General features: G+C 48.8%; 1 protein-coding gene across 2 annotated transcripts in view; it reads right to left on the bottom strand.

Moving 5' to 3' along the window:
* LOC144785322 (uncharacterized) overlaps nt 1–27,557 on the bottom strand; it is a 327,092-nt gene that overhangs the window by 94,842 nt on the left and 204,693 nt on the right. Inside the window, exon 7 of one of the 2 annotated variants that reach the window (XM_078664285.1) lies at nt 12,317–12,374. In XM_078664285.1, coding sequence (XP_078520411.1) covers nt 12,317–12,374 — 58 coding nt within the window. The remainder of the gene's footprint in view (nt 1–12,316; nt 12,375–27,557) is intronic. The other variant, XM_078664286.1, reaches the window with a different exon arrangement.

Raw genomic sequence — 27,557 nt, 5'->3', positions numbered from 1 at the left:
GAGCTCATTAACTAGCTGACCATGTTGTATCTTTGCACCACGTGACGTAAGAAACCCACGTTCACGCCACAATCTCCCAAAACTGTGAGCCACACCAAAGGCGTATTGGCTGTCAGTGTACACATTCACTCGCTTTCCTTTCGCTAACACACATGCTCTGGTAAGCGCAATTAGCTCTGCAGCTTGTGCAGAATTATGGGAAATTCGCGCAGTCTCTATAATGGTGTGTAATGTCGTTACGGCATATGCTGCAGTCGTATCACCATTCGGCAGCTTGAAACATGAACCATCAACCCATAGAGTATCGTTGCATTCAGGAAGGGGAGTGTCCTGTAAGTCTACTCTCCCTTTTGTCTCTTCTTCTGTCCTAAAACAGCAATAATGTTTATCAATCTCGTCTGTCCCTGTCGGGATGGGTAATAACGTTGCGGGGTTCAGTGTATCACACCTCTTTATGTGGATGTGACTTGCTAGCAGCGTAAGTTCGTAACTGGATAGTCGAGCGCTAGTAAGGTGTTGTGTCTTCGTCCTGTTTAGTAAAATGTCTACTGCATGCGGAACCATAACAATCAGAGTATTATTCATGACTAATCCAGCGGATTGCCGGATGCAGACAGCTGCTGCGGCGGTAGCCCTCAGACAACTTGGTAGGGCTTTCGCCACAGGGTCTAGAGTTGCCGAAAAATACGTGCATGGGCGCTGTCTGTCCCCAAAATGTTGTGTTAAAACTGATAATGCACAACCTTCCTTCTCATGGACATATAATGTAAAAGGCTTACTGTAGTTGGGGTTTCCCAACACAGGAGCCGAACATAATGCATCGCGCAACTCGTGGAAACTCGTCTGGCAATCTTCAGACCAAGGCATAGGATTTGGCGTGTCTTTACAGAGTAGTGCCAGCAAGGGTTTAGCTAGTAGTGAGAAATTCGGTATCCATTGTCTACAGTACGATGTAATGCCCAAGAAGGCTCGAACCTCTCTCTGTGTTCTTGGGGCACTCAGTTCTGCAATTGCCTGTATTCTTTCTGGTGTCAGTCTCCTTCCCTCCTTCGACAAGATGTGACCTAAGTAGGTTACTTCTTGTCGGCAAAATTGTAGTTTGGAGAGAGAGACTTTGTGCTTCATGTCACATAAGTGATGCAATAATGATAACGTAGCTTTCTTGCAAATCTCTTCAGTGTCTGCAGCGATCAGTAGATCGTCTACGTACTGAATCAGAGTTGAACCATTCGGTAGAACAATCGTGTCTAGTTGTGTTTTCAGGGCCTGACTGAATATTGATGGGCTTTCGCAGTAGCCTTGAGGAGCGCACTTGAAGCGGAAACTTCGTCCTCCTAAATTAAATCCGAAAATATCTCTACTCTCCTCAGCAATCGGGATACTGAAGAAAGCGTTCTTCAGGTCAATCACCGAGAACCAATTTGCTGAAGCTGGAACCATCGTCAATAAAGCAGTAATGTCGGGGACAACTGGGAACTGTGGGATAACTATCTTGTTCACTTCTCTGAGGTCGATCACGAACCTATACACAGGGGGCTGTGAAGGATCGGTACGTTTTAAGACCGGTAAAACTGGACTGTTACAAACATTTCCTGTTGTTTCTTCGATGACGTCTTTATCAATTAGGTCATAAACAATCGTCAATAACGCCTTTTCACATTCGCTGGATATTTTGTATTGGGGAATACGTGGTAACCTAACGTTGGCTTTCAACCTTATGACATACGGTGCTATCTCCAAACGACCTACATCATTAGAACCATTAGCCCAGAGTACATCAGGAAGACTCGACAATTCAGTTGCAATATTTTCTTTTGACACATACATTGGAGAAATGACTTTCTTACCTAAAGTAAGTTGTACTCCCAATGGTGAACAGTACAAAGTCGCATATAACCTTTTTAGCAAATCCAAACCTAACAAATTTTCACCGCAACCTGTGGTAAGAATGAGGGGTGCCTCTAATTCGCATGGGCCAATAGAAAGAGATACAGGACTGGAGATCGGGTTTCTAACAGGGGCGCCAGAGAAACCTACTGAAACATTCATTTCGCCAGACAAAGGTGTGCCAGGAAGTTTTGAGTGCATGATAGAACTTTTCGTAGCACCAGTATCCAGCAGAAATGGCTCTGACACTCCTGAGGTGATCACCTCGACATAAGGTCCATTCTGATCTACTGGAACTGAAACGACTCCCTCTCTTTGTCCATGGCTGTCCTAGCAATCGTTACCCTCATATTCATGTTCGGTGTAATAGTCATCAGCATAGTACTGAGCTGACCTGGTCGACGCATTATTCTGTTGGTCGAAGCTGTTCATCGAATTCTGAGGCGGAAAAGAAGTTGTATTCTGCGTGAAATTTCCACGGCCCCTACCTCTAGGGGCATGTTGAACACCTCTTCCCCTTACACCTGAAGCACCGCTTAAACGTCGCGCAAGAGCCGGACAATTACTTTTAAAGTGACTCTCTTCCTTGCAATATGCACATTGATTCGGGCCGTAAGCAATACGCTGGTGGGAAAACTCGTTTCCTTGCGCGTTTCTCGAATACTGCTGTTGTTGTTGATAACTGGGCTGACTAGTCGTGCGAGGCGGATAGGCTTGCTGGAGAAGAATTTTAGTTTTTAAATCTTTTGTCTTTTTGTCTACTTTATCTAGCTCGTCTTTGCGCCTATTTTCATAGTACTGGGCTGTAGCTAAAATTTGAGCTGACGTAGAGACAGCCCAAGCACTCTCTGAATCTTTTAGTTTATTACATAGTTCAGGGATTAAATTATGTACGAACTTGTCTACAAACAATCTTTGGCCACCCTCGGTAGCCATATCCTGACCACTATGATCGGTGAAAGTCTCCTCAAATCTTGTGAAAAAGTCGGACACATTCTCATCTTTCTTCTGCTTGCAAGCAGATAGCTTGTCCCAGTTTACGCGTACTTCAGGCACTATTGTTTTCATGTACGCGATAATTCTACCGGGAAGTTCAGCTATTAACGGCTCAGGTTTAGAACCACCAATTTGTCTAGCGTCGATAGCGGCAATGTTCACCCATGAGTCACCTAGTTCTTGATCATGGTTCGTATGACGTATTTTGCTCCATAGAGGATGTGGAACAACGTTCCCAAACAGCATGTCTATGTCCGCTAAATTCATTATACATGAGCTTGCAGTTTGCGATAACTCCTTATAATACCCAGTCGGGTTTTTACGAGGATCAGGCAATGTCTGCTTGAGTGCTAAGACTTCGGATCGTTTCCATGGGACATGTACCCATACACGCTGGAAATGAGGCAGAATTGGCGGTACTACATTCGCATCGCCTTCCCTCCAAACCGGGGGAAGCTCTCTCATGGGGTACTGTCTAGCTCTTTTCCTACCTGATACGTCGTCTTCGTACAATGATCTAGAGACGTTTCCCTTACTCCTATAAGAGAGTAATAACTCTATCGCTTTCTCAACATCTCTGCCTATAATCATACCTTCGTGGAACTTAAAGCGTGTACGCCATAGTTCGTTCATTGTGTATGTCGGATCATTTGTCTCCAAATCTTCGCCCAAATATACACACATTTCTTCGAATACGTATCTCTGAGTGGGTGCATTCCATTGACGGAAGACTTCCATAACAGACTGAACATCATATCTAACAGTATCCGTAATCCATTCACGGGCTAGTTCATCTAGCACTTTTCTTTCCTCGTAATCAGGCAGTTGACTACGTAACTGTCTATCTTCTGTTTTAGGGGTCGTTTTAGGCGACCCGAAGAAAGGTGAAAGCAGACCAGTGACGGTACCTGTCACTCTTTGTCTAATAGAAGGAGAAGCTTGCGGAGGAGCAAGTGCATGGGAAAAAACAGGCTGAGGCAAAGAAGAAGTAGAGGCAATAGTAGAGGAAGTTGAAGTAGTAGTAGACGTAGTATCATAGACAATAGCTGGAGCTGTAGGCAAAGTCATAGAAGTAGATGGAGTAGGTGGCAAAGATGGCGGCCCTTGAGAAGGCTGCGCCGGAGAAGTAGGAACCAGCTGAAGAGTAGCTGGCGTGTGTGCAAGAGCTGCGTTTCGTGCGCCGGGGCGTGGTATAGAAAAACGCTTTGGCGTTGTAGTAGCGTCTAACGCATACGGTGGAGGTGAGCTTAATAAGTGGGACATTAATGGATCTTTCTCGGATCTTTCCTCTTAACCTTGTCCCTTATTTGGTAACATCGGGTAGCATTTATCTACTGCTAGTTTCTTGCTCCGAAGTATTTGTTCGCTTTCTTGCTCTTCCTCGTTATCCCTGTATGCAACGGCAGCTTGCACCATTAACATACCTCTTTTATTCCTTTTTGCTAACTTTATTTCTTTCTGTTTGGCTTCTTTGCGCCATAAGCGAAAAGAGTCAAACATCGCCGGCCGGGCTTTTCTCTTAAATAATTTGACCTCTAAGTTATCTAATATTTCTGAGTCGAAACTACCATATTGGGGCCATTTTAAAACACCATCCTTGCGGGTGTATTTTATCCACACTTCATTATATGTGATAGGGCCTACGCCGTGCTTTACGTAGAGCTCATATGTTGGAGTTCCAATCGGAGGAACCGGACAGGAATCCTCTAATCGGGAGTCCTTACTATAACCAAGACAAAACAAGTTTCCAAGTCTGCTAAAACCAGGCATCTTTGCTCACTAGTCTAGCTTCAAACTTCAAAGGATTATCTGTTACGATATTTCTCGTGAATACACAAGTCCTTCGGCTTTGGGGCTTGCAAGTACCAAATCAAGGCGTATCTCAAGGATACCAAAAACTAAGGACAAACTAAGGACTGGGAGACGCTCCACTTATACTTAACTGAAGTATTTGAAGATCGGTGACGTCGCTAGAAGACTCGTCTATCGTTTCGCTCTACCAAGGATCACTGGGTCCAAAACAAGGCGATAGTCAGGGCAGCAGTCCTTCGTAGCCGTCGGGACGCGGGGAACCTCGCAGCAAAGACCTTCGGAACCACGTCGACATACAGGGGTCGCTGAAGTGGCTGGCCGTCCTCCGGAATTTTCACACGAAGCTCCTCACGAACATCTGGCTTGGACCGTCGCCGCTTGATACCGCCCCGAGTTGGGCGCCAACTGAGGTAACGGGTTTTTAGGAACCCGTTTGGTGCCAGGGGTTAACACCCGAAGACCTCTGAGTTCTCCCTGTTCCGGACCACAGAAACACGGAGTCTTCTAGTCGAGTCAGAGATCAAGTTTTATTGATAGCTACCAAGTAACAGGTGTCCTAGAAGCACGACAAACACGGGTCATGTGTTCTCAGGAGACTGTTCGTTTTTACAGAACCAGCCTTCTCCTTATATACAAAAATAATAGCTGCAAGCAAGAATTCTTGAGTTTATGATATGGCTATACACACATTTCTACAAAAATACAAAAGAGCGAAGTCATGTAGGCAAGCCCGTATTTTAGACATCCAATTCGTGATAGATTACCCAGCTAAGCCCGGAACTCCCATCAGATATCGATGAAGCCCCAATAAAGGAAGGCACCTCCTAGTCATAAAACTGGCCATAAACAGGGAACAGGACAGGTGTGTGTTTGTAGAAAGCATGGTTTGTATGTAGTGAATGGTTTGAGGAATGCTATGCATCGATGCTATCGCATTTGGCCACTGGGCGAGGGGTTGCCCAAACAGGTTTGGCTAAAGGCAATGGAGTCAGTTGGGACAGGTCAGGGGGAAGTCAGGGAAGGAGGACGTGTCCTTTTAGATCAAGCTCGACCTTTAATTGACTTATCATGAGGGCAAGACGTAAGATGGATGTCGTTCACAAAATGGAGTCTAAGGGGTTGGGACGGAAACTACGATTTGGGGGTGTTGGCGACCCTCGATTCTGACGCAAATGTATGGGAATGATGTCCTAATCATTATCGGTTCGCTGACACCAAATTCGTCATGGTACGTTGATATTTTGTGACACGGGTATTGGACCTCGATATCGGAACAACAACAGGGTCCAGATTTTCAGAACCACAACCCTCGGGTGAGTGAGGGGTCTTGTCCTTAAGGGATGCCTTCCCCTGTGTAATAACACATTTTTTGAGAGTTGAGAGAGTGATATGGGCTTTTCTCTGAACATTGCATACACATGAGAGACTAAGGTGTAAACAGTGGTTTTTTTGAGGCCAGGGATTCGCCAATGCCAGAGGAGAGTTGTGCTGGGTGAAACCTGGGACCCCATTTGTGGCAGATAAAGTTGTGGTGGACGGTGAGGGCCGATATGTGGTCATACTAGGCCGATTAGCTGTCACCACCTATTACTGGGGTCCATATATGCTCCCAACACACTCCAGGCCTCGTTTCTGCATGCACTGTCTGGTCGCCTGTCCTCCTGAAGTGTAATCCAAAGCACATAGGGGATGACTTTAACTCTGCCTTTAACACTAGACCAAAAGGATCCCCAAGATGTTAATGAAAATGATAGCAGACCAAAGGGAATGGCTCAAAGAGAGATGGGAGAGGGACTTGAGTGAGATAATAGGGTACAGATTTTGAAAAGGTCTTCACTTTTCCAAGAAGGCAGTTACTAGGGTCCGCTTTAAACAGGTGCACATCAAGACTCTGCACCAAGCTTACTTCTCCAAAGTGCACCGGAAATTATTAGGTAGCTGATTGTCCTAGGGAATGTATCCAAAAAGGGACCCTTCCACCCACCCACTTTTAATGCCCCAAGATCCAAGTCTTTAGGGGATGGGCCAATCAATACCCTTCTGTCTGAGGTGCTGAGAAAGATAGTGGACTACCGGCAACAACGGGCCTTTCAGGGCTATGGGGTAATCAGGAACTGTTGCAACTACACAAAACACTAGCCAGTTAGAGATTGCTAGCAGCACAAAGGGACATAGCTCAGAAATTTGAAAGTCTGGCAGGGCAAACTGCCAGGCACTGGTGTATGGAAGCACAGAAGGTGGCCGGGATGCCATAATTAATTTGTTAAGCTATTGGTTCCCTTGATGCACTACTTTGGGATTCGATGATCCCCTCCCTGAAACAAATACTCAAGAGATGATGAAGCTGTTCTGGAAAAGAATAATCTTAAAAATGCAGTTCATTAATTTGGAGTAGGTGATGTCTACAAGGAATACGAAAAAGACTCATGAAACAGCGTGAGACATCTAAGGGAGTGATTGTCAATGCATTTGGAGAGTAACTATGTTAAAGGCCTGGAGCACAAGGAGTAGACAACAGGACCCACCACAGATACCACCCAGTGATGTGTGACTATCTCAGGACCACAACATTATATTTTGACTATATTCAGGCTATCCTTCTGCTTCTGGAGGTGTGGCCTTCAGAACCAGAAAGACTACTCCAGATGGGGCCCCTGCCATTGATCACGATACTCAAAAGATTGCCTCCATGAGATGTCCAGGTCTTTGCACAATACCACAGATGTAGCAAACAGAATGACAACAACACTGTAGGCATGGCCTTTAGAGCTGGATTCAATACTTCAGAGTAGCATCTAAACCTTTGCAACATATTGATACTGGATCCCCCAGAACTGAGCACACAGCTCTGTTTGAGAGTTTGATAGCAGTGTGTGCCCTGAGGTCAAGTCCATGGACAAACCATGATTATTCATGCTTAAGAAATCCTCAGATACAGATTATCATATCTTAACCATATTTTTACCACATATTTAACCTTAGAAGAGTGAAATAAACAATATATTTTTTGTTTGTTACACATCTTCCTAGACACCTAAGCATTCATTTTCATTCCTACACAGCCTTGAATACCCACATATAACCTAAGTGCAAACTCTTTTTCCTAATTGGAACCGTTGACCGAGTTAGGCTTTGTGAAATATCATTCTGACTCTTAACATCTCATTAGCTGTCCCTATCAAGTATCTTGCACTGCTGGAAAAGTAGAGACAAACTATTAGGATTTACAATGGCCCCAATTTACTGACAAGAGATTTCTTAAGGAACAGATTTTGAAGATGAGAAGTCAGTGATTAATACCAAAAGTTAAAGGAGAAAAATGTGACGTTTGAGTCCTACAACCTGAGGGTATACCAAAGGATCCCTGAAAAACAACAGATCCCCTGCCTGTGCCTTCAGTAGCTTAACTTCCAATTCAGTGCACTGTAGATGGGAGGTGTCTTCCAGACTCCTTACTAGTCAGACAAACCACCCCAACTACAGTGGCAATACCCACATTGTTTGTTAGTGTTACCTTTGTGGCTCTTGCCATGAAAAAAGAGTGGACTTTGATTGGAAAGGAATCAATATGTTCCTAGTATGGTCGGAAACACCACCCAGTTTGTTAAGGGGTCAAGATAATAAGCACAGCTAATGTATGCTCTATTTAGGGGTACTTTTGCAATGACCACATTTAGTGACAGAGATTCTGTAGTCCAACCTGATATTGACAGACTTTTTGTAGAGATCTTCTTTCCACAACAGTGACATTCACTCGGTAAAGTGCCCGCTGATGTCATTGCGGACAAGTAAAAGTGTGGATGGCTTATATCAGACACACTTATGGACAGAATTATTCCTTCAGCAAAAAACTTAAATCAGCATGTCACCAGGAGCCAGATTTATCAAGGGCTTGCGTTGCCCTTACGTCACTAAATGTGACGCATGGGAAATGCAAACCCTTAAGTGAGATTGACTATGCCATGCAGAGCCGCCTTGCATGGCTCTTCATGGCATAGTAAATCTGGAGTAACATAAGGCAGTGCATGTTGCTGCCTTGCGTTACTCTGCCCTGGGAAGGTGTTCCATGGGTGGAGCGTGGGTGTTCCACTCATCCCCCCATGGTTTTTGGCACATTCCCAAATTTACTAACAATAGTTAACCTGGGAATGCGTCAAAATGGTACACCTTCCCAGGGGAGGCATAACGAGGAGAAATATGCTATTCCTCCCTGTTTTATCCTGTTTATGCGTGTGCTGCATTCAGCAGCACACAGACGGAGGAAAGAGCCTCAGGGGACTGTTTTTGTGCACGGTGTTCCTTCATGCGCAAAAACTATCCTAGCTGTAACGCAGGCACCTGTGCACCATGGTGCGAGAGTGTCTGCATTGGCGCTTGGCAGCCACAAGTGCACCAGCACAGAAGGAGGGCAGCCACAAGTGCACCAGCGCAGAAGGAGAGCAGGAGTATCTTAGTAGATATGGGTATTCCTACCCTCTCCATTTGACCCAGCGCTGCAAGTTGTCTTATAATATTAGTCCAGTCCAGTCCAGTCAAAGCTTTTATTTCGGTTAAAAACCATAAAAAGACAGTTTACAATTTCATAGTCTAATTTAAAAAAAGACAAGTTAAAAACTGTTAAAATAAATAACGGTAAAAACTGTATCATAAAAGTACATATGGACAGTAAAAAACAGCATAAAACCAGTACACCCATAACATGGTATCAAACATAAAATAATAGTTAGGGTCCCACACAGTGGATACCTCTACCATTGTCAAGAAAAAAACCTTTAGCTATTGAGGGGTGTTTTTAGACTTTCTTTTAAGATTGCACACCTAATATACCACATAGAAATGAGGAACCTTGATGTAGCGAACACGGCCAAGGCCATGGTGTCCGTTCTTAGAATTCTCAACACTGCCCTAAAGTCTCTGAGACCTCTGGACCTGCAGTACTGGACTATCCATTTAGCCCTTGCACCGCGGTAGGAGGGGCAGAAGAGCAGAACGTGCTGATCTGTCTCCTCTGTAGCCCCGCACCGGGGCAAGTGCTCACTGGTTGCGTACTCCCTGTCCATTTATGAGTGAGGACCCTAAGCGGCAGTGTGCCATGCCTAAATTGGATGTATAGCTTCTTGGCCAGCGGAGGCTGGATATCGTCTAAGAATTTCTCGAATCCTGGGAGCGCCTTGAAATCCAGAAAGTGCTCGGTCAGCCTACCCATAGAAGGATTTGTGAATACACTAGCGAGGCGATGTTGATTTGAAGCTAGACACTACGATTTTTTGGAGATCTGGGTGCAGGCCGCCTCGGGAGACGTCCACAGGTCCCCCATTCCAAGTGCTAGAGTAAGATGTTTAATATAACTCAGCCATGGGATCTTTCCCACTCCACTTACGGACAGGATATCGCGCAGATCCTCTCTGAAGCTCTCTAATTCTGGAGTATACCAGAGCCGTCTCCAGTATAGCAGTGGACGATTCGAAATGATAACCTGTATGGGCACTAATCCCAAATCGAACCTTAGAGGAGTTAAGGGGGAACTCCTTGGGAGACGCAAGATCCGTCTAATGAAACTATTCTCCGTAAGGGAAAGTGAGGGAGTGCTGGTATGCCCCCAAAGGTCCGCCCCAAAAGTCGCACCACCTCGTGCCTGCACTTTGTATATATTGCCACAGAAGGAGTCCAATGTTCGCTGAATACCCCCAAAAGATTTTGATAATAGGAGGGTATCATCAGTGAACTTTAGTGCCGGTATCTTACGCCCTGCCAGACCGGGGGAGTCCACGTTCCTGGCCCCTGCTAGATGTGCGATCAACCCATTAAGATATAGGGAAAAGAGCGTAGGGGCCAGAACGCACCCCTGTCTCATGCCTTTGTCGACAGGGAACGGGGCCGACAGCTCCCCACCTTTACCGAACCTGACCCTGGCATAGTTACCCACATGAATTCGCCTAATGAGATCACACAAGTAGGTCGGGGCACCCAGTTCCAGGAGCAGAGCCCAAAGCTTGTCCCTGTTAACTAGGTCGAATGCGGACCTAAGGTCCACAAAAATCAGAAACAAACTACCTGCCCCTAGAACAACAGTCCTCCAGTATATGAGCTGGAGCCTGAACAGTTGATCAATCGTAGATACTCCCGCCCGGAATCCAGTCTGCAGGGATGTTAGGATGTGGTGGTCATCCATCCAATTCTGCAACCGGAGCAGAAGGACTCGGGTGAAGATCTTCTGCAATACGTCGATCAAACTGATGGGTCGGTAATTTGCAGGGTCAAGGGGGGAGGCCTTCTTATAAATGGGAATGATTTCCGCACCCAGCCATGTATGGGGAATATCCAGACCCTGCATGATGGCGTTGAACAGGACACACATGTAGGGCGCCCAGACCCTTTGTTCGGACCGATAAAGGTCACCAGGGATTCTGTCCAGGCCTGGAGCTTTCCCAACAGCCAAGCTTTTAAGCGCTGAATTTACTTCCAGCAAGGTGCACGGATAGTTAACTTGGGTTATGCCCCTCAAGGGCTCAGGGACCAATGGTCTTATTTGTTCCATTGCAGCAGCTGGATCGGCTAGGGGATCAAGCGAGTATAGGGGTTTAAAGTGGGCAAGCCACGTATCGTCACTGAGATTAGGTGATATGGCTGGTATCTCTGTCACCAATCCCCCCCTAACCAGGTTCCAGAAAGATCTATAGTCCCGGGTGGCAAGGGCCCTGCTCACCTTATCCCACCTATCCGCCTCCCATTCAGATTTGGCCTCTGTAACTAGAGTTTTGTAGTTTTGTCTAGCCTTCCTAATTCGTCTGGGTGACCCCATTTTAACCTCCTTTACTGGGATGGTTTTCGCCTCCCTACAGTTTTTATTGAACCAATGTTGTTCGTTCTTCCGGGCCCCAGGTCTACCCGGCTTGGAGGTATAGAAGTATCCTACCAGTGCGGAAAGAAGCTCATTATGGGTGTGCTGGAGGACTACAAGGCTCGATGGGTCTAGATTGAGCCCTGTCATGTCACTAGCCACTGCTAGAGCCCCAGCTACGTAATTATAGATTTCTGCTAACGTGTCCGGGGCTAATGCCACCTTCGCCCAGCCAATTCGTCTGCCTCCAGCCATTTGCAGGTAGTTCTCATTTAGTGAGGGTTCCACTATCGTCTGTGTATTGTGTGCCCCTAGGTGGATGGCCAATTCCAGCGTTAGGAGATTGTGGTCACTCTCGACCCGGGGGATTACCCTAAACGATTTTACTTTTGCCCAATATTCTACATTGACCAGGATGTAATCTATTGAGGTGCTTCTGTCTAATCTATTAAAAGTGTGAGCACCCGGTATGTCCGGTCCTTGGATGCTTGATTCCGGTCCAGGAAAGACATGGCTTGGCAGTTCGGGCTGGACTGTTCCCATGAGGCACAGGATCAAGGCTGATTTGCATATGGCCATGTCTGACCTGGGGTGGTTTGGAGTGCAAAAAAACGATGGATTTAGGCCCAGATCTCTGTACTGGGGTGAATGTATGACATTGTTCTGCATTCTGTCCAAATATTAGTAAATATGACCCTTTATTTGCAGATTAAGTTTGGGCAGAAGGGAGCGCATACACAGAGGCTATCTATTCTGTAATGTAAGTGACTAGACATGTACCCGAATTATCACCTGATATGTCCGCGTCTCCAGGGCTGCCCTCAGGCCTGCAGGATTCCTGGAAGTGAAAATATAGAGATGTGTCATTCTTTATATATTGAGGAGCTTGCTTCTTGCAGCCCACATCAAACTTCAGGGGCAAAAGACCACTTTATGATAAACAAAGTTGATACAGTCAAACATATTTTGAGCCTAATACATTCTTGCGTTGTCGGAGAAAAAACAAGACAGATAACATTTAAATGCATACATCGGCGTAGAAAGGTAAATAAGAGAGAAACATTATGGTATATTGGCATGTTATGGACATCAATGCATAGGTGGAAGCAGTGATCAACTTGTGCAAATAAATAAATAAAAAGTGCAGCGTCCCAAAGTTTTTTCACCTCATATCCCCATGTTCCACCACAATACATCCCCAGTCTCTTCATCTCACTCTTGCATGTTCTTTTTCATCCTGCTTTGTACCTTTGACACTGTTTACTAATCTTTTTCTTCCTCCTTCCCCTGCCTTCCCTCTCTTGCTCAGGGTCAAAAACTATTGATGAAAAAAAGTACTTGTCCCCAAACAAGAGTGCTGGTCAGGGACTAGCTGTAGAGGGCACCAGGTGTTTCGGGTGGGCTGGAAGGGTGGGGGCCAGTTCTGAGGTGGTGGGGGCGTTTTTGTTACTGGGGGATGGTTTTACAGCAGTGCTGCAATGCCACCCCCCTGTATCGATGCTTCTCACTAGTAAACCCCCTCTCCCTCCCCCCCAGTCCAACTGAATTGCCAGGGCTCGTTTGTGTTCCCAGTCCGGCCCTGGTTCTGGTGCCACCACCTGCATTCAGCTGTCCAAATGCGGCATTGGTAGATGAAGTATGGTTCATATCCAGTGGTCGAAGTGGGGGGAAAAAAGTAGGGGAACTGTGGGCGGAGACTTCGAGGGCGGGGATAGTCCAAGGATTGGATCCGTGGGCGGAGTCAGAGGTGTGGCCAGAATGTGCCACACATCCCAATTTTTAGTATTTGTTTGGCATTTAACCGACCAGTTACAGCTTATTGTGTTATTTAATTCAATCAATGGATACACTTGATTATTTAAGGTTTAATAGGAGTTATTGGCATTTAAATACATTCACAAAGTGGGGTATATTTACAATCACACAATATTCCAAATACGCTTAAAAGTGGAATCACAAGATATTTGTCTCCATGCCATGCAGTTTCTCTCACCAGCACTTCTCCTCCCTTCTTCCACAAGAGCAGTTCAAACATGAATGACAAAATATCCTAATTTGCAAATGTTTTCTATATAATTATGGCTCTGCCATATTTGCCACATAATACATCATCCACTGCATACTCTTACAGTTTTAACTAATCATTTTTGTAGCTCAAACAGATAAAAAGTTACTAAAAAACATGACTTGGAATTCTGCAAAGTGGACGGCCCCTTGTAAAGGATGACTGATCAAATTTCTCACTGCTGCATTTGTATTTTATACTGATACTAATGAGGCTGAATTTTTGCAGAGACCTAACGTGTAAAAATGTCTAAATAATAAAGTATAAAAAAAATATTGCATTACGCTGCAGCCTTTTTTTGTTGCATAATTTAGTCAACACTGCAACATCATTTTGTCCCCCTTTGCTGCATAGTTCCAGTGGCTTCAGAGCAGGTAGCACATGTTAAAAGTGCTTGTGCATGAAGCAGAGAGACTGTGAAGTTTGCAAACTTAGTTTGGTGTGCATGCAAATCCTGCATTACCGATCCTTGGTGAGTTGCAGCTACTACTGCTGAAACAAGGCCAATGGAGGTACCAATGGGTGAGGCGGACAGGCCTCGATGGCAGGGCTGGCTTTAGTGCTGGTGGTGCCCTTTGCAGAAATGTTTGTTGGTGCCCCCAATGATCACCTACGCCTCGGACTCCCTCACTACCACCCTTTAACAGTTCCCCTCAAGTCTCCATAACCACACTCTTTCTCAGATGCATTTAATTTGATTTACAGCGCCACTCATACCAGTGTACGGTGTCAGAGCACTTTACATCTCACACACTACACAGAGACAATCATGTATATGTGTTGAAATCACTGTATAGGAAATTTTACATAAGACAAAGGACTACAAGGTGTAGAAGCCACCTGACAACCATACTAGTAGGCAGTATAGTTTAATAGCTCACTGTTCTATGTTAGGATTTTAACTTATAAACTGCAAGTAACAAAAGGATCTCTCTGACAAAAGCAGTAACCTACTAACCGAGTTCACATTTTGTGCACTTTGTGATCTGCATGGTACATGTTCTTTGCAGCAGGCACATTAACCCTCTGTGCTACCTTTCCAGGAGTCAACCCTTCCACTAGACAAAACTCTGATCTCTCTCTAGGAAGAACATTAATCACTGAAGTTATCCTGACATATATATTGTTGCTGAAAATTGCTGGAGGCCAGGAAGGAGGCAGCAAGTTTTTTTAAACCATAATATACTTGCAAACACTATGCACCCACCCGAAATAGGTACCCAGTGCGGTCACACCGTTCGCACCGCCCTATCCCAGGTTCATGTGAACTTAGTGACTGAGTCACAGTGACTGGATCACTGTTGCTCTAGGGTATGCTGCTTCGTAGGCCTGTCCGCAAGACTGGAGATGAACTTCAGTATGGATTGTGGTTGACAATCCTTCAAGGTTAACCGACAATTGACACCACTAGGGTACACCTGCTTGTACTAAGACATCAGGCCTTCTAAGGTCTAGCATTGGAATATGCTCCCTCAGTAGAGTGGACTGGTCATCAAGGCTGAACCCGGGTCCCCAGTTCCAAATTGGACAGCTCTGGCCAAAGTGCCACATCCTCTCCCCCACTGAATACCATACTACCCCACTGAGAGAAACTCACACTGCCTTCAGCTACAACCTAATTGTGCCCACAATAAACATTTGGATGTGGATCAATTCAAGTTATGCACATGATAAGAGTAATATGCTATCTTAAAAAAAAGTAAGAGTAAACACTCATAGGGAATGCAAGATTAAGTAAAGCATGTGGAATGTAAGCAGAAACAACATGGTTACTGTTGGACTTGGCCCTTTTTGCAGGGTCATCCCTAAACTTTTTGCCTTCCTCCTGTAATTTGTCTGACCTGTTTTTGTTGGTTTTATGACTCTGGGCACTTTACCACTGCTGATCAGTGCTAAAGTGCATATGCTCTCCCTACTGTAACTTGATGTATTGATTAGTCATTCCAAGATTGGCTGGTTTGGTTTACCTGTCAGACCCTAGTACAGTGCACCAGGAGTACCCAGGGCTTGTAAACCAAATGTTGCTGGTGGGCTTGCAGCACTGGTTGTGCCACCCACAGAAGCAGCCTTTAAAAATTGTGTCTAAGGTATGCCATTGCAGAGCCTGTGTGCAGTCTGGTACTGCCATGCTGACTGGGCAAGTGTACCCACTTGCCAGTCTCTAAACCTTCCATTTTCTTCATGTCAGACACACCTATGGTAGGCGCAAGGGCAGGGTGCATTGTAAGTATAAGGCAGGACAAGCCCTGGTGTGTGTGGCATGTCCTAATAGTGAATTACAGCCATTTTCTTGTTTCACTATTGCAAGGATAACTGTTCTCCATAGGCCAGAATGGGTAGTTAGATTATTACATTTTATAATCCTAACTGACTCAGGGAACATGGTAGAAATTTGAGTTTAGTATGCCTGAACTCAGAATGCTAAAAAACATATTTTAGTGAAGTTGATTTTAACATTCTGTGTTTGAAAATACCCCTTTTAGAAATTAGGTATTTTCTTGTCTAACTATCCAAGCCTGCCTCTGCTAGGCTGTGTATTCCTTGTCTGGAGTTTGAGTGACAGGAGCTGGGGGATTCCAGGAAACAGGGTGAGTCCGCCCAGTGTGAATAGAGAGATCTGCATCTAGATGGGAGGGAGGAGTTACACCTGGGACCTGAATAGGGCTGTGCGTTCCCTCCACAATGCTGGCTCCACCTCCTGTGGTGCGTCTTATGTCTTTGCCCTGCACTGTGAAAGGAGAGAAGGAGTCATGTCAACAGAGTGCTCCAGGGCTGTGCCTTCCCTCCACAATCCTGGCTCCACCTCCTGTGGGGCGTCTGATGTTTCTGCCCTGCACTGTGAAAGGAAGGAAGGAGTCATGTAAACAGAGTGCTCTAGGACTGACCAGAACTGGTTTGGACTAGGCAAAGGCCCTTTGCCCACAGAGGACAAAGGAGTTGGGGTATACGTATTGGGACCCTGATCCCAAGATTTTAGATCACTTTGGGACAACAGGAAGAAACCTTTGCTGGGGAGGGGAACCAGAAGAAACTGAGGAGAGACTATCCCTAAGCTGAAGTGCTGCTTGGGGATTGGCCTGCAGTGGTTGCCTGACTGCCAAAGAAAGGAGAAAGGAACCTTGTGTACTTTATTCAACTTGTAAAGTATCTCCAAGGGCTTGAGAGAAGAGCTTGCCTCCTGCTAAAGTCTCAGGGACAACAGACTTCAACCACCAGCTCCCCAAGAGTTCTTTGGAAGTGCCTGCTGCTGTTTTGGGCCTTCTGAGGGACCGCGTGTCGCAAGGAGCTGGAAGCGTCCCACAACGAAGAAGAAGTGTGCCGCCGTTGCAGCCGCTGCCGTCGCATCGTGGATGTCGTCGCTGTAGCTGTCGCATTGCACCGCATCAAGAGAAGCGTCTCGCAACGAAGAAGAAGTATGTCGCCGTCGTAGCCGCTGCCGTCACATCACGGATGTCGCAGCTGTAGCTGTCACATTGCACCGCATCCAGATGTGAGCCTCGCATCCACGGAGAAGTGTGCCACCGTCAGAGCCGTTATCGTAGCATCATGGAACAAGGGTGTTACAGCTGCAGCTGTCGCATCGAGCGGAAGCGTCTTGCATCGAGCGGAAGCGTCTCGCATCGTCGGAGAACAGTGTCGCCGCCAAAGCCGCTGTCGTCGCATCACGGGACAAGGGTGTCACCACTGCAGCTGACGCATCGAGTCGAGACTTCTCGCAACATTGGAGAAGCGTGCTACATCAAGGAGAAAAAGTCTTTATTTCTGTGCACCAAAATGTCATTGCAATGCAGCGTTGCTTACTGCATCGCCCCGGAAACACAGTAAGGAATCAATGCATCAACATCCTTGCAACACTTTAGTTGCCCAGCATGTCACATCTTAAGGTACATTAACACAAAGTGTTGCATTTTAAGATCTAAAGAGAACTAAGCTAATTCTACCATTTTAAGTACAGTATTGTGGATTTTTGTAGTTTGTGGTCTTGCGTTAAATCTATATAAATAATACTTGTTTTTAATATACAACTGTGTGGTGTCCATCTGTAGTGTTGTCTCGGGATTACTGTATGTGTTCACAAATGCTTTACACACTGCCTCTGAATTAAGCCTGTCTGCTCATGCCAAGCTACTAAGGGGGTGAGCAGGGGTTATTTTAGGAGTGTACCCCCTTACCCTGACTAGAGGCAAGGGTCCCTATTTGTCGCAAGTACCTACCTGTGCCAACTAGAGACCCCCAAATCTAACATTGGTGATCAGCGGTGAGGATTCTGGACTTTTATTTGTGACTCATGTACAGTGATTGATGAACACTACTAGTGAGTGCAGACCAAAACGCAAACACATACTTTTTGGTAGATTTATTTTGGAGATTTTCTATTTTTGAGAACTGCCAAGTTTAACCAGCATGGAGAGAGCAAAATCCATAGCCTCTGTTGATATTGATTGGGAAGAGGAGAAACTGGAATGCTACAAAGTAAAGCGGCTGAAGTACTTCTGCAAGAAATGCAATGTCTCCATTATTGGGCTCACCAAGAAGGAGGAGTTCTACAAGGCTTTGAGGGCCTGGGTAAAAGCAAGGAATACCCCTGAGATTGAGGAAGGGGGTCAGAATGCAGATGTGCATATGGAAGGGCTATTGGGTCCAGGAGGAAGGGAGCACCTTTCCCCGCAGGTGGCAGTGTTTCTGCCAAGAGTCTGTCTCTAGAGGAGCTGGAGGACAGCGAGAGATGCAGGAGGCATGAGATGGAGCTGACATAGCTAAAATTAAATGGGCAGTTAGAATTTGAGTTGAAAACCGAGAAATTGGCCCTAGAGGAAAAGAAAATGCAGTTTGAACATGAGTTAAGAATGAGGAAGCTTGATTTAGATCTTGAGAGGCTTGAGGCCATGTGTGTCTCAGCCCAGCAACAAGAAAAGTGTGTAGCTCAGGAAGTGAGCTTTGCTGAGTTGGAGGTGGAGTCCAGCTCAAATGGTGGCAGTAAAATTGAATTTTCTAGTGCTGAGGGAGTAGTACACACACCTAGAGATTTGGCACCTGACTTGAAGGAGGGGTTTAACATACACCAGGAGGTTCAAGGACATGAGGTAGCTCCAGTGGTGCACAGTGTCCCTGAGGAGAATGGGGAAACTGACGCAGGGGTTCATGGTCCTACTGGTGGGAGGGACACTCTACTGACTCTAGATGAGAAGTGCAGGCAGAGGGGTTCCACCATGGTTGAAGTCCTGGTATGTGAGTGTGAAGACCGCCCCTAAGAGTGTGAGTTGAATGACAGAGACAGTCAGATACTTCTTGCCAATCTCAGGAGAGTGGTGTGGAGTACGTGTGCAAGGCACTGGATGGTGAGGTGAAGGATAGTTTGGTTAACCCTTGCAGGGGGCTGTGTGATCCAATTGTGGGAGAGCATAATGTAAGTCCCTGTTTTCCAGAGCTATGCCAACACCTGTTGGAGAGTGAGTTCTCTGACCCCAAGAAGCTTGCATTGGAGGCAGACCCTTTGGTGGATACCAGAGGGTCTGGAGAGGCATTGGGGAATGACCCTGTGGGGAATGGCTCAGATATCTTCCAATCCAGAGTGATGGAAGTGGTGCAGAGTAGCCCAGCTAGGTTCTGTTGTAGTGGGAGGGGTGTAGGGGCACACAACCTGTCTCAGTGGAGAAGGAGTTAGTGTGGGGCTGCCTGTCCCCAGGTGCCGAAAACCCAGTCTCAGAGCCTGATGTTTCTTTAAGGGAACACCAGGCGGGGAGCCTAGACTGTCCTGATGGGCTGCCCGCTGAGGATGATCCCCTAGTGTCTGGTGAACTGGGTGTGAGTAAGCAGGCCTCCATCAGTTCTGGTGTCTGGCAGTGCCGCTCCTAAGTGGAGGGTACAGATGTCCAGACTGAGGGGTGAGAGGGGGAAAGAGTCCCCAGTGGAAGAACCAGTGGGGCAGGGGCCAGCCAGAAGGGCTGGGTCACCAATAAATGACCATGGTGACACCACTTCTGTCCTGGGGGATCTTCGTGCACAGCCAAATGGACAGAGGTCGGGAGCTCTGCGCCAGGCAGACTATCACACAACACATGAGTTATGTTTTACCCTCGGGGGCATGCGTACTCCCAAGGAAGTCCTGGTGCGCTGGGCAAGTGTTCAACCACTGGGTACAGACCCTGGGTTGGAGAGCCAGGTTCAGGTGTGGTCTGCCCTGGAGGGAGGGGCAACTGTAAACAGTGTCCTGACCAGTTGGTCTTATAGGTGTACCACCCCAGGTGGTAGGGTGCAGTGCTCTGGAAGGGGGTGCAGAGGGAGGGAGTCCTCGCCTCTGACCCCGGTGCAGCCCGAGGGTTTAGACCCTAAGTTGGAGGGCCAGGTTCAGGGTGTCCCTCCTGTCCTCGCCTCTGACCCCGGTGCAGCCCGAGGGTTTAGACCCTAGGTTGGAGGGCCAGGTTCAGGGTGTCCCTCCTGACCTGGAGGCTCAGTTGCAGGATAGAACCCCTGAACTGGTGAGGAGCGAATTGTGCAGGACACTTGCTACAGGCACCCTGTCAATTCTGGAAGGGTGTACCGCTCCAGGTAGGAGCGTAGAGAGCCCCAAGGAGGAGGACCGGGTGTGGGTGAGCCCACCCCTGTCTCTTGTCCAGCCGCCGGGTAAAAGCCTGGGGCTGGTGGGTCAGTGCCAGGATGTCATACGTGACCTGACAGGAGGGAGAATGGATAATGGGTGCCAAGCACCTGGGGCTACTGCCCCCGCTCTCTGACGCCACAGAGGTTTGGGAGACCTGAGAGGCATAAGGCCTGGATCTCATCACTGACTACTGTCAGTGGCTACTGTGGCTTGCTGTCTGTCTGTTGGGACACACCTGTGAGCAAGCTACGGCTAGGTGCTGCACAGATTGCGTCCACAGGTGAGGAGAAGGGTTCCCCATGGGTTAGCTTGGTGGGCCCTGAGAGTATGGACAGAGGAATTGAAATGGGTTCAGATTGGCATAGAGCTGGAATATGCCCCTGATGTTGCGGGCCAGGGCCATTTTCTGTCACCCATAGCAGAGAAGCCCAGCAGGGTAGTGATTGGTCTCCCCTGCGTTTTGGCTGGAAGGGGGTTGTGTTGGACTTGGCCCTTTTTGCAGGGTCATTCCTGAACTTTTTGCCTTCCTCCTGTAATTTGTCTGACCAGTTTTTGTTAGTTTTATGACTCTGGGCACTTTACTACTGCTGATCAGTGCTAAAGTGCATATGGTCTCCCTATTGTAAATTGATGTATTGATTAGTGATTCCATGATTGGCTGCTTTGGTTTTACTGTCAGACCCTAGTACAGTGCACCAGGAGTTCGAGTGCCCAGGGCTTGTAAACCAAATACTGCTGGTGGGCTTGCACCACTGGTTGTGCCACCCACGGAAGCAGCCTGTAAAAGTGTGTCTAAGTTATGCCATTGCAGAGCCTGTGTGCAGTCTGGTACTGCCATGCTGACTGGGCAAGTGCACCCACTTGCCAGTCCCTAAACCTTCCCTTTTCTTCTTTTCAGACACCCCTATGGTAGGCCCAAGGGCAGGGTGCATTGTAAGTATATGGTAGGACAAGCCCTGGTGTGTGTGGCATGTCCTAATAGTGAATTACAGCCATTTTCGTTTTTCACTATTGCAAGGATAACTGTTCTCCATAGGCCAGAATGGGCAGTTAGATTATTACATTTTATAATCCTAACTGACTCGGGAAACATGGTAGAAATTCGAGTTTAGTATGCCTGAACTTAGAATGATAAACTATATATTTTTGGGAAGTTGATTTTACCATTCTGTGTTTGAAAATACCCCTTTTAGAAAGTAGGTATTTTCGTGTCTAACTATCCAAGCCTGCCTCTGCTAGGTTGTGTATTCCTTGTCTGGAGTTTGAGTGACAGGGGCTGGGGGATTCCAGGAGACAGTGTGAGTCAGCCCAGTGGTGAATAGAGAGATCTGCATCTAGATGGGAGGGAGGAGTTGCACCTGGGACTTGAATAGGGCAGTGCCTTCCCTCCACAATGCTAGCTCCACCTCCTGTGGTGCGTCTGATGTCTCTGCCCTGCACTGTGAAAGGAGAGAAGGAGTCCTGTCAACAGAGTGCTCCAGGGCTGTGCCTTCCCTCCACAATGCTGGCTCCTCCTCCTGTGGGGCGTCTGATGTTTCTGCCCTGCACTGTGAAAGGAAGGAAGGAGTCATGTAAACAGAGTGCTCCAGGACTGACTAGAACTGGTTTGGACTAGGCAAAGGCCCCTCTGCCCACAGAGGACAAAGGGTTTTGGAGTATAAGTATTGGGATGCTGATCCCAAGAATTTAGACCACTTTGGGACAACAAGAAGAAACCTTTGCTGAGGAGTGGAACCAGAAGAAACTGAGGAGAGACTATCCCTAAGCTGAAGTGCTGCTTGGGGAATTGGCCTGCAGTGGTTGCCTGACTGCCAAAGAAAGGAGAGAGGGACTTTGTGAACTTTATTCAACTTGTAAAGGATCTCCAAGGGCTTGAGAGAAGAGCTTGACTCCTGCTGAAGTCTCAGGGACAAAAGACTTCAACCACCAGCTTCCCAATAGTTTTTTGGAAGTGCATGCTGCTGTCTTGGGCCTTCTGAGGGACTGCGTGTCGCAAGGAGCTGGAAGCGTCTCGCAACAAAGAAGAAGCGTGTCGCCATTGCAGCCACTGCCTTCGCATCGTGGATGTCGCCGCTGTAGCTGTTGCATTGCACTGCATCAAGAGAAGCGCCTCGCATCCACGGAGAAGCGTGCCACGTCAGAGCCGCTGTTGTCATATCACAGAACAAAGGTGTTGCCACTTCAGCATTGAGCGGAAGCGCCTCGCATCATCAGTGAAGAGTGTCCCCGCCAAAGCCACTGTCGTCACATCACGGAACAAGGGTGTCGGTGCTGCAGCTGACGCATCAAGTTGAGACTTCTCGCAACATCGGAGCAGCGTGCCGTATCAAGAAGAAAACGACGTCTTTATTTCTTTGCACCAAAATTTCATCACATCGCGGAATTGCTCGCTGCATCGCCCCGGAAACACAGTAAGGAATCAACGCATCACCATCCTTGCAACACTTTCCGTGCCCTGCGTGCTCCATCTTAAGGTACATTAACTCAAGGTGTCGCATTTTAAGATCTAAAGAGAACTAAGCTAATTCAACCATTTTAAGTACAGTATTGTGGTTTTTTGTCGTTTGTGGTCTTGTGTTAAATCTATATAAAGAATACTTATTTTGAATATACAACTGTGTGGTGTTCATTTGTAGTGTTGTCACTGGATTACTGTATGTGTTCACAAATGCTTTACACACTGCCTCTGAGATAAGCCTGTCTGCTCGTGCCAAGCTACCAAGGGGGTGAGCAGGGGTTAATTTAGGAGTGTACCGCCTTACCCTGACTAGAGGCAAGGGTCCCTATTTGTCACAAGTACCTACCTGTACCAACTAGAGACCCCCAAATGAACAAGTTACTTACCTTCGGTAACGATATATCTGTAAGAAACAGTAGTTAGTATTAGATTCCTTACCTTAGAATATCCCCAGGCGTCAGTCTGGATCCGGAAACTTTTGCGTAGCAGTACCCCTGCGCGTCGGTAGGCGTCGTCTGCAGGCGTCCCCTGCGGCTCCGCGTCGTCGGCGTCGTGCGCCGTGATGACGTCGCTGGAGTATATAGACGCCGCCTCCGCGCGCTGACGTCAGTTCTTTGCACACAGCTTTTCCGCGCCAGAACACGCAGAGCCATGTGAGAACCAACACTGGTGCCATTTGAAACTAGGGCCCTGAAAGGGATGTCCTTAACCCTAGGTATCAGTTCGCAGAACGGGGAGGATGGGCGGGGCGGTAAGGAATCTAATACTAACTACTGTTTCTTACAGATATATCGTTACCGAAGGTAAGTAACTTGTTCATCTGAAAGAAACAGGTTAGTATTAGATTCCTTACCTTAGAATAGATACCCCAGCAATACCAACCCCGGTGGTGGGTCTGCGAACCAATACAACCTACACCAGAAAGTCCTGGAGGACCGAACGGCCAAAGAAGCCATCCCTCCGGACTTGACTGTCCAGGCAGTAGTGCCTCGCAAAGGTGTGCAGCGAGGCCCACGTGGCCGCCTGGCAAATGTCCTGCAAAGGGACTCCCCGGCCCAGGGCAGTAGTAGCCGCCGTGGCCCGAGTGGAATGGGCCCTCAGCCCAACAGGAGGCTCCTTCCGAGCCAAAGAGTAGCATGCTTTGATGCACAGGACGACCCACCGAGAGATGGTCCGTTTCTGTACCGCCCTTCCCTTCTTCTCACCCACGTAGCCAACAAACAGTTGGTCATCCACCCGGAACTGGCGTGTGCGATCCATATAGAATGAAAGCGCACGTTTTGGGTCCAGACGATGGAGCCGCTCTTCATCCTTTGAAGGATGCGGAGGCGGGAAGAAAGAGGGCAAGGTGATGGACTGCCCAATGTGAAAAGCAGAGACTACCTTGGGCAGGAAAGAAGGTCTAGTCCGAAGAACCACCTTATCAGGATGAACAGACAAGAAAGGAGGTTGAATAGAAAGAGCCTGGAGCTCACTCACTCTCCTGGCAGAGGTGATGGCTACCAGGAAGGCCGTCTTTAAGGTGAGAAGACGGAGAGGACAGGAATGAAGGGGCTCAAAGGGAGCGCACATCAGGAAAGTCAAAACCAGGTTCAAGTCCCACTGAGGCATCACGAACGGAGTTGGAGGATACATGTGCGTGATGCCCTTCAAGAATCTCAACACAATAGGGGACTTGAACAAAGATGGCTGATCAGGTAGCCTCAAGAAGGCGGAAAGGGCAGAAAGATAGCCCTTGATAGTGCCCAGAGCAGAGCCCTGCTGGGCAAGGGAAAGGAGGAAGAGGAGAACCTCAGACAGAGGGGCAGAAAGGGGATCCACAGCCTTCGCTGTGCACCATGCCACAAATCTGTTCCACCGGCAGGCGTATACCGACTTTGTGGAGGGACGCCTGGCTGCCAGAATGACATCACAGACTTCAGGAGGCAAGTCAAATGGCCTCAACTGTCGCCGCTCAATCTCCACGCATGGAGGTGGAGACTGGACAGGTTCGGGTGGAGGACCGTCCCCTGCTGCTGCGACAGAAGGTCCTCCTGAAGGGGCAGGCGGATCGAGGGACCGACTGTCATGCTGAGTAGCTCGGGATACCAGTACCTTCGAGCCCAGTCCGGAGCCACAAGGATAACTTGGGCCCGGTCGCGCCTGATCTTCTTCAGCACTCTGGGCAGAAGTGGTATAGGCGGAAAGGCGTACAACAGACCGCAACTCCACTCGCGCCGAAAGGCGTCGCCGAGCGAGTGCCGTCTTGGAAACTCCAACGCGCAGAACTGATGACATTGCGCGTTCTCTTCTGTGGCGAATAGATCTAACCAAGGCTCTCCCCATTGCTGAAAGAGGCCTCTCGCCACATCCGAGTTCAGACGCCATTCGTGATCCACCGAGCACCGACGGCTGAGTTCGTCCGCCCTGGCGTTCAGAGAACCTGCCAGGTGTTGAACCGTCAGAGTCACGCCCTGACGTTCCAGCCATTGCCAGAGGCGCAGAGCCTCTTGGCAAAGGGTCCACGACCCCACACCGCCCTGTTTGTTGCAGTACCACATGGCGGTGGTGTTGTCCGTGAACACCTGCACTACACTCCCGTTGACAAAGGGGAGGAATGCCTTCAGTGCTAGGCGAATCGCCCGCAGCTCCAACATGTTGATATGGAGCCGGGACTCCGCCGGAGACCAGAGGCCTCTGATCTCCGCCTCTCCCAAGTGGCCACCCCAGCCTTGGAGGGACGCGTCCGTCACAACCACGTGCTCCGGTTGGGGAAGGGAGAGGGATCTGCCCCTGACCCAATCGCGGTCCGTAAGCCACCACTGCAACTGTCTCGCAGTGCCCTCCGAGATCAGGACATGGTCGGATAGGTTGCCCTGATGCTGGGCCCACTGAAACTTCAGGTCCCACTGCAGAGCCCGCATCCGCCATCTGGCGTGATGCACCAGAAGGATGCAGGAGGCCATCAGCCCCAGAAGCCGCAGCGTCAACCTGACCGAAACCCGGGATAACGGCTGAAAGATGGGAATCAGAGCCTGAATATCCCGGACCCGCCGTTCCGGAGGATAAACCCGAAACTGCGCCGAGTCGAGAACCGCTCCGATGAAAAGGAGCTTTTGAGAGGGACACAGGTGTGATTTCGGCACATTGATGGAAAACCCCAGCTCGTGCAGGAGGTCTGCCGTCATCTGAAGGTGGTGGACGACTGTCTGGGGCGAGCCCGCCTTCAACAGCCAGTCGTCGAGGTAGGGGAAGACTGAAACCCCTAACCGGCGCAGATGAGCTGCGACCACCGCCATCACTTTCGTGAACACCCGTGGGGCGCTGGTAAGGCCGAATGGGAGCACGATAAACTGAAAGTGCTCGTGGCCTACCGTGAACCGCAGGTAACGCCGGTGGGCCGGCAGGACGGGGATGTGAAAGTACGCATCCTGCAAGTCCAACGCTACCAACCAGTCTTGTGGGTCTAGAGCAGCCAAGACCTGAGCCAAAGTCAACATCTTGAACTTCTCATTCCGGAGGAAGCCGTTGACGTTCCGTAGATCCAAGATAGGACGCAGGCCTCCCTTGTCCTTCTTGGGTACCAGAAAGTAGTGGGAGTAGCAACCACACCCTACTTCTGGCCCAGGAACGCGCTCGATGGCCCCCTTGGCCAAGAGGGCCGTAACTTCCTCCTGCAGAAGTGTCAAGTGGTCCCCCGACACACGGTGGTTCTGCGGTGGCATGGCCGGAGGAGTGGACTCGAAGGGGAGGGCATAGCCCCTTCGGACAAGCTGCAGCACCCACCTGTCCGATGTTATCGCGCGCCAGCGGGAGTGGTGATGGCGAACCCTGCCACCCACTGGCGTCACGTGAGCCCGAAAGCTCGGACTAGGAAGGCTTGGATGCCGCAGCGGAGGGAGGCGTGGACTGACCACGACGCTGGCCTCTACCGCCACCACGGCGGAAACCACGGGCGCCACCGCGCTGGGGAGCGCTCTGCGCCGCGTGGCTGGCAGCACGTGTGGGACCTCCCCTCCCTTGGCCACGAAAGGGCCGAAACGAACCCGTCTGCTGGCGCTGGGTCGAGAGACCCAAGGACTTGGCCGTGACCCTGGAGTCCTTGAAGCGCTCCAGCGCGTGGTCCGCTTTGTCACCAAATAGGCGACTGCCATCAAATGGCATGTCCATAAGTGTATTTTGGACGTCTGGTGAGAAGTTGGCAGATCTCAGCCAGGCATGGCGACGAATCGCCACCGTAGTGGACATGGCCCGTCCCAGTGAGTCCGTGGTGTCCAGACCACAACGGATCGAGTACCGCGCCGCATCCCGGCCTTCAACCAAGGCCCGGGTGAGCTTGTCCCGCACTTCCTGGGGGCATTGCGGCAAACACTCCTCGACCGTATCCCACAGGGAGTGGGTGTAGCGGCCCAAGAGGCACGCGGTGTTACAAGACCGCAGTCCAGCGCTCAAAGAGGAAAACACTTTTTTTCCAAATTGGTCGTACCTCTTTGATTCCCGGTCGGGCGGAGCCGACGGAAATGCGGACTGTGAAGTGGAGGCCTGGATCACCAGACTCTCCGGGGAGGGATGGGTGGACAGGAAGGCAGGGTCGTCCGAGCAGGGACGGTGACGCCTGGCAACGTTCCGGTCAACCGGCGCACCAGAAGCGGGCCTGGACCAGGTGCCCAGAAGGACATCCGTCAGGGCCTCATTAAACGGCAGCAGAGGCTCCTGGGGGCATGACTGCGGTTTAAAAACTTCCGTCAGAATATTCGGTTTGACCTTCGCGACGGGGAGCTCAAGGTGTAAGGCCTTGGCAGCCCTCATCAGGACCACCGAATAGGCAGCACCCGCCTCGGACGCCACAGGGGACGGAGAGACAAACCCAGGGTTGGGCGACTCGTCCAGGCCACTGGCATCACCCAGATCACCTACC

The sequence above is a fragment of the Lissotriton helveticus genome, chromosome 10, assembly GCF_964261635.1.
Source record: "Lissotriton helveticus chromosome 10, aLisHel1.1, whole genome shotgun sequence".
NCBI classification, from domain to species: domain Eukaryota; kingdom Metazoa; phylum Chordata; class Amphibia; order Caudata; family Salamandridae; genus Lissotriton; species Lissotriton helveticus.
Note: the sequence above shows the minus strand (reverse complement) of the source record. Positions and strands in the feature narration are given on the sequence as shown.